The 19642-nt window shown below is 45.9% G+C and overlaps 1 protein-coding gene across 1 annotated transcript in view; it reads right to left on the reverse strand.

Annotated features, from left to right (window-relative positions):
* LOC141106786 (uncharacterized) overlaps nucleotides 1–19642 on the reverse strand; it is a 157842-nt gene that overhangs the window by 7449 nt on the left and 130751 nt on the right. The window contains exon 42 of the mRNA XM_073597714.1: nucleotides 7992–8454. Within this exon, the coding sequence (XP_073453815.1) occupies nucleotides 7992–8454 (463 nt within the window). The remainder of the gene's footprint in view (nucleotides 1–7991; nucleotides 8455–19642) is intronic.

Raw genomic sequence — 19642 nt, forward strand, 5'->3', positions numbered from 1 at the left:
CATTGGCACATTTTTATTTTAGATTGTTTAGAGTCGGAGAAGTATTCTGTTCTCTTCCCTCCAATGGCAGCCCTGTGTGGGTAGGAGGAGAACAGCAGGGGTGAGGGATTTGCTCTTTTTGTTGCCAAGTATACTTTAAAGAGAAGTAAAGTATTTTTTTTTTGCAGTTTCATACATACCTCGGTGGATGCTGCATCTGTCCCCCGGTGCCTCTACACTGAGGACCTGAGCGATTGAACACCACCGATCACTCAGTTTTCTCACAGAGAGCTGCAGACTGTCAGTGAAAGCTCTCTGCTCTGCCCCCTCATTGCTCGCCGGAGTGCTGGGCTGTGGAGCGGCCGTCTCAGGCTCTCAGCCGCTCACTGAGAGGCTGAGACGGGTGTCAGTCCAGGTACCTGGCAGATCGAGGCTCCGTGGTCGGGACGACGCGGTGCCTGAACTGACATTGGTGACGTCAGCAGAGAGCGCACTTCATTCCCTTTTTGCTAAAAACGGGTCACAGGAGTGTAAAACAATTTGCACTCCTGTAATCCATAGGAGAAGTACAGCCAAACGATCTTTGGCTGTATTTCTCTTTTTAGTATCCAGGACATTGTACAGAGTGGCAGTTGGTTCCTGGAGCTCTGCGTTCCAGCAACAGGCACTGCCAGAGCCTGTTTTATTGGAAGGTATTGCACTGCATCATTGTGTTGGCCATGTATTGTAATGATTGCCCATTGGCTGTCTGTGTAGAGTAATAATTGCCCGTTGTAGGCCATGTATGGTCAGGATGGTCATTGTCTTGTCTATTTATTGTCAGTGTTGTTTGTTTAGAGGAACATATTACTAGAATTTATCTCCAAAATGAAGGAAATGTAAGTGGGGGAATGTTCTGCCCCTGAAGGGGATAATCTAGGTTCCCACACTATATATGTGTGTATCATCATCTGCTGGGGATAAAAGACGTCACAGTGACTATGGAGGAAGAGGACGGAACATGACGGGGGGGTTACTGGGTATAAATAGAAAATAAGATCTTATTACCTCCTCTCCTGCCAGTTCCAGCAATGTCTCCCCTATACTTCCTCCAGACTCACCTCTCACCCGGAACTTCCTGTCTGTACCTGACATCACTTCCTGTTTCCCATAGAGACTTCCTGTCTGGGTAGAAGTGAGATCACCACCTTGTGGAGATCAGAGGAACTGCAGCCCGAGAAACTCCTCGTAGTGTGAACACGGCCTTGTGCTGTGTATGTATGTACTGTAGAGTTTCCACCTCATCCCTTTAAACCCAAACACATATGAATTACACAGGTTCTGTGGCTAATTGAATGCAGGTAAGACACTAAGTGAGTTTAATTACCACTTTAATCAGCCACAGAACCTGTGTAATTAATATGTGTTCGGGTTTAAAGGGATGAGGTGGCAACCCTAATGTACTGTATATCCTTATAGATGGGTCATCTCCACTCCCACCAAGGGGGAGAGAAATATTTTACTGCCTAGTCCAGCCTTCCAGGGCCAAAGTTTAATGGGTTTCGGGGTAATAAACAATTTCTGTCTCTTAGTCAGCTCGGTCTGGTTGTGTGGATGAATGCCAGAACATTAGCCTGTTCTTACCCCTTTTCTATAGGAGCTGAAAATCATATATAGAAGGGGCTTCTATATATGACAACATCCCGCTATCACTGGTTCCCAAGGGAGCACCCACAGTGCTCCTTAGATACCACTGACATCACAGGGAATCTCCACCTCTTTGCTTAAAGATACCAGTAATATCACTGCCTAAATATGGCCACTGGCTCTTTTTTTGGAATGACATTGACCAAACATGGCCATATTTGATCAATGATGTCACCACTACCCCCACCCCTTACCTTATATAGCGGAGGATAGCTCAGGGGGATGCCAATTGGCTAAGTGTACCATCAGGATAGGTTGTGTGTACTTAGTTGTCATTTTTGTTTGTTGGTGAGTGGGCGGGTTGCTGGCACATTTTTTGGGAATTATTTTTTCTTAATAAAGAACTTTGGGTGTCATTATTTCTAGGTTAGACCTTTTTTTTTATTGAATGAGTACCCCATACTCATGTGTGAGGGGTGGTACCTCAGGGCCCCCTTATTATTAAAAGGGGCTTTAAGATTCATAAAAGCCCCTGGCTAGCGGACCCCCACATCCACCTGCCAGTGTTGTGAGGATGTGGCCCTTATCCTCATCAATATGGGGTCATGGTGGTATGCCAGGAGGGACCCTCAAAAAAAGCACCTTCCTTTGTTGAGGGCATGATGTGGCCTGGTATGGTTTGGGGGGGGGGCATGCTTGTCCCTCCCTGTTGAGGGCATGTGGCCTGGTATGGTTTGGGGGGGCACATACTTATCCCTCCCTGTTGAAGGCATGTGGCCTGGTATGGTTTGGGGGGTACATGCTTATCCCTCCCTGTTGAGGTCATGTGGCCTGGTATGGTTTGGGGGGCACATCTTGTCCCTCCTTGTTGAGGGCATGTGGCCTGGTTTGGTGGGACACATGCTTATCCCTCCCTGTTGAAGGCATGTGGCTTGGGGGGGCACATGCCTTCCCTCCCTGTTGAGGGCATGTGGCCTGGTATGGTTTGGGGGGGGGGGGGGCATACTTGTCGCTCCCTGTTGAGGGCATGATCGTGCCAAAAAACTGTCTTTTATTTAAGGATAGCGATACCATGAAGTAATTTATTATCACATAATTTTTGGATCCTTTTTAAATCATAATGATAACAGAAATCACCCAATTGGCCATGATCAAAAGTTTACATACTCTGGAATGTTTGGCCTTGGTACAGACACAGAAGGTGGCACACACAGGTGAAATTTAATTGGCAATTAAAGGTTAATTTCTCACATTTGTGACTTTTTAAACCACAATTAGTGTCTGTGTATACAGTACCTGACCGCGAGAATGTGATCCCTTTGTGCTGGTTCTCGGCGACAAGGTACTGTACATCTCGCGCTGGCTCGCTCATCGGGAAAGGGAAACTGTTTTTTCACTGCCCGATGAGCAACAAGTATTGCTGACAGGTGTTTGGTATGAATCATGAGGGGGAACGCCGCGTCAAATTTTAAATAAAAAAACGGCATGGGTTCCCCTCCAGGGGCATACCAGGTCATTAGGTCTGGTATGCATTTTAAGGGGAACCCCCTACGCCGAAAAAACGGCATGGGGGTCCCCCCAAAATCCATACCAGACCCTTATCCGAGCATGCAGCCCGGCCCGTCAGGAAAGGGGGTGGGGACGAGCGAGCGCCTCCCCCCCTCCTGAACCGTACCAGGCCGCATGCCCTCAACATGGGGGGTGGGTGCTTTGGGGCAGGGGGCCGCCCTGCGCCCCACCCCAATGCACCTTGTCCCCATGTTGATGAGGACAAGGGCCTCTTCCCGACAACCCTGGTTGTTGCTTGTCGGGGTCTGCGGGCGGAGGGCTTATCGGAATCCAGGAGCCCCCTTTAATAAGGGGGCCCCCAACCTTATGTGAATGAGTGTGACCCCTACCCATTCACCTGGGGGAAAAAGTGTCAACAAAAAAAACACACTAGACAGGTTTTTAAAGTAATTTTTTAGGCAGCTCCGGGGGGGGGGGTCTTCAACCTTCTTCTCCGCTCTCTCCGGCAGTAGCCCGGTCTTCTCCGTCATCTTGTTCCCTCCTCTCTTCTTCCGATGTTGACACGACGCTCTCTCCTGCTGTAATGCCGTGTGCGAGGTGCGCAATGACTTATATAGGCATGGGGCATGGTCACAGGGTGATGTCACCCGGTGACCCCGCCCCTTGTGATGTCACAGTCCCATCATGCCCCTGGATTGTGACGTCACAAGGGGCGGGGTCACCGGATGACATCACCCGGTGACCAAGCCCCATGCTTATATAAGTCATTGCGCACCTCGCACACGGCATTACAGCGAGAGAGAGCGTCGTGTCAACATCGGAAGAAGAGAAAAGGGAAGAAGACGATGGAGAAGACCGGGCCACCACTAGCAAGAGAGCTGCAAAAGAGCAGAAGATAGCGGAGGAGCCCGGCAGAAGAACCGGAGAGTGGGAGAAGAACCGGACACCGGGAGAAGAGGCCGGAGAGAGTCGGAAGAAGACCCCCGAAGTCGGAAGAAGACCCCCGGAGCTGCCTAATAAATTACTTTAAAAACCTGTCTAGTGTGTTTTTTTATTGACACTTTTTTTCCCCCAGGTGAATGGGTAGGGGTTCAATGTACCCCATACTCATTAACATAGGGTGGGGGGCCGGGATCTGGGGGTCCCCTTATTAAAGGGGGCTCCCGGATTCCGATAAGTCCTCTACCCGCAGACCCTGACAACCAACAGTCAGGGTTGTCGGGAAGAGGCCCTTGTCCTCATCAACATGGGGACAAGGTGCCTTGGGGTGGGGGGCCGCAGGGTGGCTCTCTGCCCCAAAGCGCCCACCCCCCATCTTGAGGGCATTCAGCCTGGTACGGTTCAGGAAGGGGGGCTGCTCGCTCGTCCCCACCCCCTTTCCTGAGCGGCCGGGCTGCGTGCTCGGATAAGGGTCTGGTATGGATTTTGGCGGTGACCCCCATGCCATTTTTTCAGCGTAGGGGTTCCCCATAGAATCCATACCAGACCTAAGGGCCCGGCCTGCCCCTGGAGGGGAACCCATGCCGTTTTTTTATTTAAAATTTGACGCGGCGTTCCCCCTCATGATTCATACAAAACACCTGTCAGCAATGCTTGTCGCTCATCGGGAAAGGAAACAACACAGTTTTCCTTTCCCGATGAGCGAGCCAGCTCGGCCCTGGCTCCCACGACGGGGCTTGCAGGTGTCAAATCTCACCGATAACAGCGGCGAGATTGACACAATATCGCGGTCACCTACTATAAATAGTCAATGAGTTTGTTAGCTCTCACATGGATGCACTAAGCAGGCTAGACACTGAGCCATGAGGAGGTAGAAAAGAACAGTCAAAAGACCTGCGTAACAAGATAATGGAAGTTTAAAAAGATGGAAAAGGATACAAAAAGATACCCAAAGCCTTGAATATGCCAGTCAGTACTGTTTAATCCCTTATTAAGAAGTGGAAAATTCAGGACATTTTTTTTTATTGCATTTTAGTGTAAATATGAGATGTGAGGACTTTTTGACCCCCAGATCTCATATTTAAGAGGTCCTGTCATGTTTTTTTTCTATTACAAGGGATGTTTACATTCCTTGTAATAGGAATAAAAGTGACCCAATTTTTTTTTTTTTTTAAAGAACAGTGTCAAAATAAATACTAAAAAGTAAAATAAATAAGGAAAAAAAAAAACTTTAAGTTCCCCGTCCCGCCGATCTCGCGCGCAGAAGCGAATGCATACGTGAGCAGCGCCCACATATGAAAACGCTGTTCAAACCACACATGTGAGGTATCGCCGCGATCGTTAGAGCGAGAGCAGTAATTCTAGTAGAAGTCTAGAATTTTTAAACCTTTACTGATTGAGATTTTTAAAGGATAAAAGTTTGTCGCCATTCCACGAGCGGGCGCATTTTTTGAAGCGTGGCATGTTGGGTATTAATTTACTCAGCGTAACATTTTCTTTCACAATATAGAAAAAAATGGGCTAGCTTTACTGTTGTTTAATTTTTTCATTTAAAAAAAAGTGTATTTTTTTCCCAAAAAAAAGTGCGCTTGTAAAACTGCTGTGCAAATACGGTGTGACAGAAAGTATTGCAACGACCGCCATTTTATTCTCTAGGGTGTTAGAGAAAAATATATAATGTTTGGGGCTTCTAAATAATTTTCTAGCAAAAAAAAAATGGATTTTAACTTGTAAACGCAGAGTCTGAAAAATAGGTCCGATCCTTAAGTGGTTAAACTACATTTCCCATCATGCTTTGCATATTGCACTGAATGTGGGAGGGTACACTAGGCCTGTGTACACTAAATATGTACAAGCCCCCTTCAATATAAATCACGCCCCTCACTCTGCAGCCACACTGCTGAGCACAACACAGACAGTGAGGGGAAATTCTTATAACTGTGGAGCATGCATGTGCTCTCCCCTCCAGCCACAACAACAGATAAACAGATTTCCCTTACATGCTTTATGTATTCATTACTGAAATGTAGACACATCCCATAATTATATATTATACACACTGTACTCGGCTGTAACTCAGTATTAGAAATATTCCTGCTCATGCAGCTTTGAGACCTTTGTAACATTAATCAGTGCTTGTATGGTGTATAGGAGCACATCCCGATCCACACCACAGAGAGAGCCGGGACATGCTGCTTTACATCACTGTGTGACACAAGGAAATGTCGGCATGAGGAAAAAAAAAAAAAAAAAAAAAAAAGTGCAGCGCTGCCTTACTAATCAATAACACAATAATGGTGGAACCCTCTAATGTATGGCAATCTCAGTAAGCTTCAAAATCACCACAATAACGGTCTCTGTGATATGTAAAGTCACATATAATACACATCACACTCAAAATAAGAAAAACATTAAAAAATGACTGAAAACTTTGCAGGGATGGTGGAAACCTCTCCTACAGATTTGGCACTGGATGTTGTCAGTAAAGCAGTGGATGGAATCCTTTGCTTATCAGTACAACCTAATCAGTGCCCATAAGAGCAGCCTTAGTGCCCATCAGTGCAGCTTATCAGTGCCCATCAGTGCTGCCTCAGTGCAGCTCATCAGTGCAGATTATCAGTACGGTATCACCAGTGCAGCTCATCAGTGCTCATTAGTGCAGGGTCACCAGTGCATCTTAGCAGTTATTAGTGTGGTGTCACCAGTGCAGCTTATCAATGCGTTGTCACCAGTGCAGATTATCAGTGTCCATCAGTGCGGTGTCACCAGTGCAAATTATCAGTGCGATGTCACCAGTACAGATTTTTAGTGCAGTGTCACCAGTGCAGTGCCCATCAGTGCAAAGTCACCAGTACAGATTTTCAGTGTCCATCAGTGCAGTGTCACCAGTGCAGGTTATCGGGGGCGGAGTGCTGGCAGGGGGGAGGAGGAGGACACCACCTCTATGGGCAGCAAGGACCAGGGGCTGTGAGACCCCCTCTGCCCACTACAGCGAGCCAGGTGGAAGTACAACTCCCTGCTCGCTTTCCGAGGACGACAAGATGGCGCGTCAGACCGCTGACTGAGGTTACTGGACGGATAGCGGTCTTGCAAACAGGAAATCACCAGACAATAATGTATTATCAGCAAGTTCAGCATGCAGGCTATGGCAGAGGAACTACAGAGCTCGGAAGAAGATGGCTGACGTAGTTGGTGAAGGTAGGAGAACATGGAAAAAAGTTATACCCCCGAGTTCTGCTTTAACAAATACATCAATTTCCTACGATCGTCAGTTCCATCTAGTGGCCATATGGGGGAAATATTCTAGAAATCCCTTCATCAGAAAAAAATTGAGCAACACCGAATTATGACCACTGGATGGAGCCAATGATGATAGGAAATCATTGCATGAAATAAAACACGACCAACAATAATTGCGGCTCAGTGAATGCGTCTCACATTTGTTGAACTATTTTTTTTTTTAAACAGACCTGTAAATGTTTGTGAAATCTTCCACCACAAAATGTACTCAGCCAATGAGAGGTAATGACTCCATTTTTAATTTTCAAAGACCTTTTAAGTGGTGGGGTTAACGCGTTTCGTCCTGAAAGACGTCTTGAGGAAACAGATCTCTTGCGAGAGTTTACGCCACAAAACGTACTCAGCCAATGAGAGGTAATGATTCCATTTTTATTTTTCTCCTGCTATCAATGGCCAACACGGTACAACTCTTCATCCATGTCTTTGGTGATCTCTGATCTCCTTATCAACTGTTTCTTCCATGATGAAGATCAGCCATGGAGTATATCTGAGGTGTATATCAGGGTGTGCTTCTTCCCCACATGTCCAGCAACATTCATATACAAGACATTAATACACCTCGAGGGTTGTGTGGGACCCCCTGATGTACAGGAAGACAGGACTTCACTCAGGAACAATTCCCTCACTCAGGACAGGGATACGGCTTCTCCCCCGTGTGAGATCTCTGATGTCTGGAAAGATTAGACTTCCTTGAAAAACATTTCCCGCACTCAGCACAGGAATACGGCTTTTCCCCCGTGTGAGATCTCTGATGTCTGACAAGTTCTGATTTTTGTACAAAACATTTCCCGCACTCAGTACAGGGAAACGGCTTCTCCCCTGTGTGCAATCTCCGATGACTGTAAAGATTGGACTTCAGTGAAAAACATTTCCCACACTCAGGACAGGAATACGGCTTCTCACCCGTGTGCAATCTCTGATGTCTGTAAAGATGTGGCTTCCTTGAAAAACATTTCCCGCACTCAGAACAAGAATACGGCTTTTCCCCTGTGTGAGAAATTTGATGTGTGACAAGTTGTGATTTTTGTACAAAACATTTCCCGCACTCAGAACAGGAATGCGGCTTCTCGCCTGTGTGCACTCTCTGATGTCTGTAAAGATCTGAAATCCTTGAAAAACATTTCCCGCACTCAGGACAGGAATGTGACTTATTATCTGCATGCAGTCTCTGATGTCTGTACAGAGCGGATTTGTCTGAAAAACTTTTTCCGCACTCATGACAGGAATACGGCTTCTCACCCGTGTGAGACCTCTGATGTATGACAAGTTCTGATATTTGTACAAACAATTTCCCGCACTCAGAACAGGAATATGGCTTCTCCCCTGTGTGCGATCTCTGATGTCTGTAAAGATGTGAAATCCTTGAGTAACATTTTCCGCATTCAAAACAGGAATACGGCTTCTCACCTGTGTGAGATCTTTTATGTTCATAAAAACTGGATTTAAATCTGAAACACTTCCCGCACTCAGTACAGGAAAAGCTTTTCTCTGTTGGAAGGACGGCACCGTCCCTCACAGTCTGAGGTTCCTCAGGATAAGAGAAATACGATGGTCCGGCACCGTCCCTCACAGTCTGAGGTTCCTCAGGATAAGAGGAATACGATGGTCCGGCACCGTCCCGCACAGTCTGAGGTTCCTCAGGATAAGAGGAATACGATGGTCCGGCACCGTCCCTCACAGTCTGAGGTTCCTCAGGATAAGAGGAATACGATGGTCCGGCACCGTCCCTCACAGTCTGAGGTTCCTCAGGATAAGAGGAATACGATGGTCCGGCACCGTCCCTCACAGTCTGAGGTTCCTCAGGATAAGAGGAATACGATGGTCCGGCACCGTCCCGCACAGTCTGAGGTTCCTCAGGATAAGAGGAATACGATGGTCCGGCACCGTCCCTCACAGTCTGAGGTTCCTCAGGATAAGAGGAATACGATGGTCCATCTACACTGTGTGGTGCCGGATAGACATTTGAGGTAGTCGGGTTTTCTCCTGGACTATACTGTGTGATGTCCTCATCTTCTACTTTACAGTCTGGAGACAAAGTGAGACAATCCTCTGAGGTTTTCCTCATCTCCCGTCCATCTACTAAAATAGAAATACAAAGATTATTACTAGACATGAGCAGATTGGTTCCCCTAAACCAGGACTCCGCCCACATCAGGCAGCTTTGTCTCTGAGGATCTTACAATTCCCCCCTCAAGGTAACCAGTAAATGGGTCCTCTGATCTCCTACCAGTTCATTTCTTTATTCATGGACCTTAGTCAGAGAGTGAGGAAACAACGAGAACTGTCTTTTATAGGAGTGACAGTGATGAGGGGATTATAGGACGAGTGTCCCCACCCCCTCTATCACTCATTGCCATCTTCCCAACACAAGAAGTCCTGCACTTCCTTATCTAGTCCATGATTTAGTCATGAATAACAGCGGGGCTGAGCCCCACCAGAGGTCAGAGAGTGAGGATGGGGGGAGAACCAAGATGAAGACTGGACTGATCCTGAAGACCACCATCATTGAGTTATTGACTCCTCCCTCATTATCACTTTCTGTTTAAGGTTCCAAAGTTGGAGGATGTTATCACATTATTATCAACATGTAAAAGTCTGTGCTCCAATCAAATCATCAGATATAAAATGTCCAGCTGGTAGGAAATGGGTGTAACAAAAGAGAATACATATTATGTGTATATATATAGCAGAGGGTAGAGGGAAGAGAGAAGTCAGGACTATGTAATGTACAACATATTGTATAAGATACAACAGATAGGACTATATAGTATCAGAATTATGTAATGCACAACATAGAGTATATAGTGCAGGGGTCAGGAGTATATAATGCACAACATAGAGTATATAGTGCAGGGCTTTGGACTACATAATTTGCAATGTAAACTGTAAAAGTCAGAACTGATAATAATGCTATCAGTGGAAGCTTAACTGTTTACTGGAGACAAGTTGCAGAGGTCCCACACCGCTGCCTCCCATCTCCTGAGACTGCACTCAGTGACTCGGGTCTGAGACTATACAGACATATCCCTCCACCCAGGAACAGCCAGCAAATAACAGAGCAAGTGACACTGGGAGAATGGCAAAGATAGAGATCTTGCTCGGACCTGGGCATGGGGCAGAAGACCCAATGTGCATACCTCAGGTGATTAGGTCAAGCAACGCTCTTGGTGAAAATCAACATTTTGCTTCCAGCTGAACCCCAGAATCTCCATAAATCCAGTCTAGATACATAAATTGCACAGCACAGAGAAGGAAGATTATCCGAGAGGAATACGGAATGGGGAACACAGCTCAGGAAAGTGGCCAGGATATTACAGGCTGATATCACCCAGCCCCCGCCCTACTCTGGACCAATCAGTGAGCAGTATGGGTGGAGGAATGTATTTAGTGTTAATGACCCACCTGTGCTGATCTCTGTAGGAGTGTCCTCCTCTATAAATGTCCCCGTTATTCCATCCTCCTCCATAGACTGCTGATCATCCCTCACATACGTCTCTTCTTCTTCTGCTTTAACTTCAACTTTTATATCTATCAGATCTTCACCCTAAACCAAAAAGTTATGAAAAAAAGATCTTCTGCCATCACATACTGTAAATAAATTCCAAAGATTGTCTCCATGAGTCCATGCTCTAGATGCTCCGAGCTACCAACCTTGTAACAGTGAGGGATGGTGTGACCTTCCTGTGTAAAATCCTGGGAATACAGAGGACGGGGACATCTCTCTGGTGGGTTTCTGTAGCTGGATGACTCCACCATGGTGTCCTGGTACAGATTTGTGTGTCCTTTTAGATTCACAGATTCCTCCATCACCCCATCCTCATCTTTTCCCTCTTTTATCTCTTCTTTAACCTCAACTTTAGAATCTCTCAGGTTTCCACTCTGAATATATAATAAAAATGACATCAATTGTAAAAATGCAGATAATGTACAGATCCTAATGATACTATCAGTGATTGTTCCTCATCTACCTGATGATGGTGAGGGATGGTGTGATCTTCCTGTGTGGAATCCCGGGAATACAGAGGACGGGGACATCTCTCTGGTGGGTTCCCATTACTGGATCCATCTGTAGGAAACACACACACTGACTGAATACATTGTTTCTATGTGTTTATCAGATGATGGGGGATCTAGGTGGACCCTCCGTACTGCTCTCTCCTTTACAATAAAGTCTCCTCTTACCCGGTGATGTGAGGGGCGGCTGATTGTCCATCATGACGTCCTTGTAGAGATCCTTGTGTCCTTCTAAATACTCCCACTCCTCCATGGAGAAATAGACAGTGACATCCTGACACCTTATAGGAACCTGACACACACAATGATACAGTCACCATCCAGACACATCCCTTGTCTGTTACTGGATAATGTCCCAGAATTCCCGGCACCGCTCACCTCTCCTGTCAGCAGCTCCATCATCTTCTTGGTGACTTCTAGAATCTTCTCCATGTTGTGTCTCTCAGGTTTTAGGGAGTCACATGGAGGCACTGTGATGGTCATATGATCACCTGACTTCACAAGAGGAAATCTCTGTATTGAGAAACCAATAGAAATATGTTAGAATCCCAGAATCCTCCTCACCTCTCCGGTCAGGTCTGTGTTTTATTAATAGAGATAAGAGTGATGTCATGTGACCTCCCAGAATCCTCCTCACCTCTCCGGTCAGGTCTGTTTTATTAACAGAGATTAGAGTAATGTCATGTGACCTCCCAGAATCCTCCTAACCTCTCCGGTCAGGTCTGTGTTTTATTAATAGAGATAAGAGTGATGTCATGTGACCTCCCAGAATCCTCCTCACCTCTCCGGTCAGCAGGTAGATGATCTTCAGGGTGAGGTTTAGTAACTTCTCGATAATGTGACTCTGGTCCTTCTCCATCCTCATTCGTTCCGTCATTTGATCTATACAGGTCTCCTTGTAGACGGATAACTTTGGGAAATGAAAGTAAGAAGAAGATTTTGGATGGTATTGGTCACGCAATAATAGGATGTTAATGTGAGAAGTATGGTTGCCACCTCATCCCTTTAAACCCGAACACATATTAACTACACAGGTTCTGTGGCTGATTAAGGTGATAATTAAACTCACTTGGTGCCTTATCTGCATTTAATTAGCCTCAGAACCCGTGTAATTCAAAGGTGTTCGGGTTTAAAGGGATGAGGTGGCAACTCTAGTGAGGGGGGTAATAGGAGGGTTATTGTATATTTAAGAACTCCTGCCCCCATTGGCACATTTTTATTTTGAACAGTCTAGAGTTGGGGGGAAGTATTCTGTTTTCTTCCCTCCAACGAAAGCCCTGTGTGGGTAGGAGGAGTACATCAAGGGTGAGGGATTTGCTCTTTTTTGTTGCCAAGTATACTTTAATATCCAGGACATTGTACAGAGTGGCAGTTGGTTCCTGGAGCTCTGTGTTCCAGCAATGGCACTGCCAGAGCCTGTTTTATGGGAAGGTATTGCCGTAGACTACGCACCCCAAAATGCACAGCACTGATCCCTGGCCACTGATTAGGTAATACTGCACAGACCTATTGGTTTCCTGCAATATATTACATGACCAGTGAGATGGTAACTAGGTGAAGGTTGCCTTCTTTTTCTGGCAGGAGTTCTGTAAGGAGGCTGGAACAGTAAATTAACGCGGAAGGACCATCATCGATCAAGAGCCCCCCCCTCCCTTCCTTAGAGTTCCCCTGAGCCCTACAACCTCATCCCTCAGAGACCTGCTGCCCACCAATCCTATCAAGGGCCCAGATCCCTTCAAATCCACAACCCCCATGGGGGGCCCAAAGCCCTGAATCCTCAGTACCCATTCGGAGGTCTTTCAGCTCCTCTACTTCCCTCAGAACACTCAGTATTTTCCTCCCTCTGACACCAATGATGGAACATATTCTTCATGGAAGGCTAGGGAATGATTTCTTCCTCCTGACCAGCAATGTAAGGGGCTCTATGCTCCATACTCCTGACCCCTGCACCCCATCATTGTGTTGGCTGCATAGTGTAATGATTGCCCTTTAGCTGCCTGTGTAGTGTAATAATTGCCCTTTGTAGGTCATGTATGGTCAGGGTGGTCATTGTCTTGTCCATTTATCGTCAGTGCTGTTTGTTTAGAGGAACATATTACTAGAATTTATCTCTAAAATGAAAGGAAATGTTCTGGCCCTGTAAGTGGGAAAAAAGTTTTGAACCTGAAGGGGTAAATATAGGTTTCCACACTATATATGTGTGTATCATCATCTGCTGGAGGTAAAAGACGTCACAGTGACTATGGAGGAAGAGGACGGAACATGACGGGGGGGGGGTTACTGGGTGTAAATAAAAAATAAGATCTTACTACCTCCTCCGCTGCCACTTCCAGCAATGTCGTCTCTGTACTTCCTCCCGACTCACCTCTCACCTGGAACTTCCTATTTATATACTTCCTGTTTGTACCTTACATCAGTTCCTGTCTTCTATAGAGAATTCCTGTCTGGGTAGAAGTGAGATCACCACCTTGTGGAGCTCAGAGGAACTGCAGCCCAGAGAAACGTCTTGTAGTGTGAACACAGCCTTGTGCTGTGTGTGTATTATTATTGTTATTATTATTATTATTATTATTAATAATAACAGTTTGTGCAGCGCTTAAAGTGGTTGTACACCCTGTACAACCACTTTTACCTACAGATAAGCCTGTATTAAGGCTTACATGTAGGTGCTTGAAATATCTCCTAAACCTCTACGGTTTAGGAGATATTAACTAAAATTATGAGCGGCGATGACTATGGCGCATGAGCCGATGTTATCGGCACATGCACCCCTTAGAAGGGGCGCGTCGTGCCGTTTCTAATAGGGGTCATGCCGTGACTGGTGGCTCCCGCGCGCATGTGCGGGAGTGACATCACGCGACTCCGGCCAGTCACAGAGCGGAGTTCGCGGCCCCCTGGAAGGAAGAGGGGCGAAGATGGAAGCTCCCTGCTCGAGGGGACAGCGCGGGCTTCAGTGTCAGGTAAGTGACACATAATGGGCTACTATGCGATGTATAGTAGCCCATTATGCTTTACCTTTGCAGGGAAATAAAGAGGAAGTAAAACCCACCAGGGTTTATTTCCTCTTTAACAAAATGGAGGTAGACATTACAATTTGGTACAAGAGGAATCAGAGGCCCCTGCTCACTAGAGCTTACAATCTAGGAGATGTACTGTATATCCTTATAGATGGGGTCATCTCCACTCTAACCAAGGGGGAAAAAATATGTTACTGCCTAGTCCAGCCTTTCTCAAACAGGTTTCCTCCAAAGGTTTCTATGGTTTTGGGAAATCAACAGTTTCTGTCTCTCAGTAACAATTGGTATCTAGGGATTAGTTGACGGCTCAATCTGGACCTAGTTTGGTACTGAACTATGACTGTTCGGATGTTTGGATGTACGACTTCTGTATATGACAGTATCCCGCCATCACTGGTTCCCAGGGAAGAACCCACAGTGTCCTTAGGTACCACCGACCTCACAGGGAATGTCCACCCCTTTTAAGCAAAGGAATGGGGATACCAGTAACATCACTGCCAAAATATGACCACTGGCCATTTTTTAGGAATGACATTGACCAAACATGGCCATATTTGGTCTATGATGTCACCACTACCCCCACCCCTTACCTTATAAAGCGGAGGATAGCTTGGGGAGATGTTATTCTTCTAAGTGTACCATCAGGTGGTGAGTGGGCGGATTGCTGGCAATGTGATTGACATTGGATTTACAATGAGGGACATTTTTGAGGAACTTTTTTTTTTTTTTTAACCACTTCAGCCCCGGAAGTATTTACCCGCTTCCTGACCGGGGCAATTTTTTTGCGATATGGCACTGCGTCGCTTTAACTGACAATTGCGCAGTCGTGCGATGTTGTACCCAAACAAAATTGATGTCCTTTTTTTCCCACAAATAGAGATTTCGTTTGGTGGTATTTAAAGTGGGGTTCCACCCAAAAAAACTAAAATACCTGAAAAATTCTAAAAAAAAACCCCCAAAAAATTTGGATATTTTTTTTTTTTTACTTACCTCTAAATGCCTGTTGCTAGGGGGTCCCTCGTAGTCTGCCCCTTCCAGTGCCTGGGCTGGTGACATCACTTCCCCCTCGGCACAGGAAGGGCTCGGCTCTGCTCCCTCCCTCCTGTCAATCATCTGGGACCCATTACAGGTCCCAGGTGATTGAGCGGCCAATCACGGCGTGCGGCGCCGCTCGCGCATGCGCAGTGGGTGCCAGGCTGTGAAGCCACAGCCCGGCGCCCACAGTTGAAATGCCGGCGCCGACGAGCGGAGGGGGGGGACGAGCGGGGCTTCGATCCCCCGCATCGCTGGACCTAGGGACAGGTAAGTGTCCAATTAAAAGTCAGCAGCTGCAGTATTTGTAGCTGCTGACTTTTAATTTTTTTTTTTTTTTTAATGGACCAACTGGGTGGAACTCCTCTTCAATCACCTCTGCAGTTTTCATTTTTTTGCGCTATAAACAAAAAAAGAGCGACAATTTTGAAAAAAACACTATTTTTTACTTTTTGCTACAATAAATATCCCAATTTTTTTGTAAAAAAATAAATAATTTTTCCCTCAGTTTAGGCCGATATGTATGGTAAGAAAAATCGCAATAAGCGTTTATTGATTGGTTTGTGCAAAAGTTATAGCGCCTACAAAATAGGTTATTGATTTATGGCATTTTTATTATTATTTTTTTTTTTTTTAGTAATGGTGGTGATCTGCAATTTTAATCGGGACTGCGACATTGCGACGGACAGACCGGACACTTTTGACATTATAAATAGCCACTGATTACTGTATAAATGTCACTGGCAGGGAAGGGGTTAACACTAGGGGGCGATCAAGGGGTTAAATGTGTTCCCTCACTGTGTGGGGATGGGACTGACTTGGGGAGGAGACCAATCGCTGTTCCTATATACTAGGAACACACAATCTGTTTCATCTCCCCTGAAAGATAGTGGATTTGTGTGTCAGTAGCGATCGCGGGTGCCCGGCGGACATCACGGCCGCCAGGGCATGCGCATTGGCTCCTCGGTGACGTGACGCGCGCACGCCCCCTATACCCCTTAAAGCGGCCACCATACAGCTACGGCGATTTGCGCAGAGGAGCCATTCTGCTGCCCTCAAACGATGGCGGGCGGTCGGCAAGTGGTTAATAAAGGATTTTGGGTGTCTATTTCTAGGTTAGAACTTTTTTTGTTTAATTAATGAGTACCTCATACTGGTGGTATCTGAGGGCTCACTTAATTATTAAAGGGGCTTCCAGATTCCGATAAGCCCCTGGCTAGCGGACCCCTATATCCACCTGCCAGTGTTGTGAAGATGAGACCCTCGTCCTCATCAATTATGGGGTCATGGAGGTTTGCCAGGAGCGACCTCCTAAAAAAGCACCCCCCCATGTTGAGGGCATGTGGCCTGGTATGGGAGGGGGGCATGCTTGTCTCTCCCTGTTGAGGGAATGTGGCCTGGTATAGTTCAGGGAGGGGGGCACATGCTCCCCCCTCCCTGTTGAGGGCTTGTGGTCTGGTATGGTTTGGGGGGGCACATGCTTGTCAATTCCTGTTGAGGGCTTGTGGTCTGGTATGGTTCGGGAGGGGGACTCATGCTTGTCTCTTCCTGTTGAGGTCATGTGGCCTGGTATGGTTTGGGGGGGGGGGCATGCTTGTCCCTCCTTGTTGAGGGCATGTGGCCTGGTATGGTTTGGGGGGGGCACATGCTTGTCTCTCCCTGTTGAGTGCTTGTGGTCTGATATGGTTTGGGAGGGGGGGCTCATGCTTGTCTCTCCCTGTTGAGGTCATGTGGCCTGGTATGGTTTGGGGGGGGGGGGGCACATACTTGTCCCTCCCTGTTGAAGGCATGTGGCCTAGTATGGTTTGTAAGTATAAATTTGAATATGAATACGTCTGATGAATAAATAATGGGACTTTCTGCTTTCTGACTCCACCCCCATGGTGTGGGAGGGGCTTATGTTTCCTATACAGTGTATTAGTATGCTATACAAACCAGGCTTCAGACATTGTTGGTCTTGGCTCTGAAGAAGAGGGGTTGAAACGCGTAAACCATATTGGACGTAAAAAGGGTCTTCCCGCATCATAGGACTTGCGCTGTTGATCTGGATACAGTCGTTTCTTGGTTTTTCGATTCGCCCGTTGACAGTTTTTTGTATAATATTAGCTTTTATTTATGAATAAATGGTGTGTTATGCTAATGCCCTAGGCAGGGGTGCCCTCTCTTTATTGTTTTATAGGGGAGATGCCCCAAGGGGGACGTCCTCTAAAGCTTGCATCCAATCGCCTAAAGGTTTGTGTCTATAACCCATGGTGTATGAATTTACAATGAACTTTAAACTGATTTTGAAGCGCCACCTATGGGCAATATTTGGGTACTGAAGTTTGTCGTCAGTGCACCGACACACACAATATTAAGGCTTGACATGTTGGGTATCTATTTACTCGGCACAACCTCGTGTTTTATATTCTACCCGAAAAATTGGGTAATAAATTGTGTCTGTGTGCCCTAAAATGAACTTTAGTGTATTTCTTGCTGATATTTACCGTTGATAAACCATTGAGCTAATCTCATCTGGCATTAAAAATTGGAACTACCTCCATTTTGTTCTGCTGGCAGAAAATATAAGTTTGGGAGTTTTAACTAATCTTCAGACCCAAAATGTTAACATGTGTGCAAAAATAATGCAAAAACAGCTCTGGCAGTGAAAGGGATAATGTGAGCCAGATGGGATCACTCTCCAGTGGTCACACTCTAAACATTAGAGCTCCCCCTAGCTGCAGCCTGGTAATAACACTGCTAGGAGGTCTATTCATTGAGCTGCTACATATTTTCCATCTTTATATAAACATCTTCTGACATTTAGGGGGTCTATTTATAAAAAATGTGCGTAGCCATTCCCCCAGTGAAATGCATGTCCATTCCTTCTGTATGAACGGGGGCGAAGAATCAATGTTATTAGGCTATTTGCTGGCCGAATGTTTTCCATTGATTTAAAAATGGAAAATACCACTTTTGGCCACTAGATGGCAATACACCCCTATGATACTCAGTGCCATCTAGATGCCAAATGTGGTATTTTCTGTTTAAATCAATGGTTGGTTTACTATTGTGGGTTTAATTAACTTATGTCCTTCAATGTATACTGGACTCATAAGTACATGAGAATGATACTTCATGTATTTGTAGGAGACCATGACTGACATAGTAAAGAAAGGGTCTATTTACAAAAAAGATAGTTGGATGAATGGGACAACCATTTGCCGAGCCCTGATAAATTCTGGCTGTAATTTAATAAATACAGTGATTTCCTATGATGGTCAGCTCCATCTAGTGGCCATATAGGGGAAATATTCCGGAAATACCTTCATCAGAAAAAAACAGTGCAATACAGTATTATGACCATTAGATGGAGCCAATGATCATAGGAAATCATTGTATGAAATGAAAGAGACCTGAAAGTGTTTGTGAAATCTTCCACCACAAAATGTACTCAGCCAATGAGAGGTAATGACTCCATTTTTATTTTCAAAGGCCTAGAGGACCGCCTTTTAAGTGGTGGGGTTAACGCGTTTCGTCCTGAAAGACGACTTGAGAAAACAGACCTCTTGTTTTGTGAGTTTACACCACAAAACGTACTCAGCCAATGAGAGGTAATGACTCCATTTTTATTTTCTCCTGCTATCAATGGCCAACACGGTACAACACTTCATCCATGTCTTTGGTGATCTCTGATCTCCTTATCAACTGTTTCTTACATGATGAAGATCAGCCATGGAGTATATCTGAGGTGTATATCAGGGTGTGCTTCTTCCCCACATGTCCAGCAACATTCATATACAAGACATTTCCCGCACTCAAGACACACAGGGTTGTGTGGGACTCCTGATGTACAGGAAGACAGGACTTCAGTGAGGAACAATTCCCTCACTCAGGACAGGAATACGGCTTCTCCCTCGTGTGAGATCTCTGATGTGTGTTAAGATTGGACTTCTGTGAAAAATATTTCCCGCACTCAGGGCAAGAATACGGCTTCTCGCCCGTGTGAGACCTCAGATGTGTGCAAAGATATGACTTCCTAGAGAAACAGTCCCCGCACTCAGGACAGAAATGCGGCTTTTCCCATGTGTGAGAACTCTGATGTCTGAGAAGTTCTGATTTTTGTACAAAACATTTCCCGCATTCAGAACAGAGAAACGGCTTCTCACCCGTGTGCAATTTCTGATGATAGGAAAGACTGGACTTCTGTGAAAAACATTTCCCACACTCAGAACAAGAATATGGCT

This window comes from Aquarana catesbeiana, linkage group LG08 (genome assembly GCF_042186555.1).
Source record: "Aquarana catesbeiana isolate 2022-GZ linkage group LG08, ASM4218655v1, whole genome shotgun sequence".
NCBI classification, from domain to species: domain Eukaryota; kingdom Metazoa; phylum Chordata; class Amphibia; order Anura; family Ranidae; genus Aquarana; species Aquarana catesbeiana.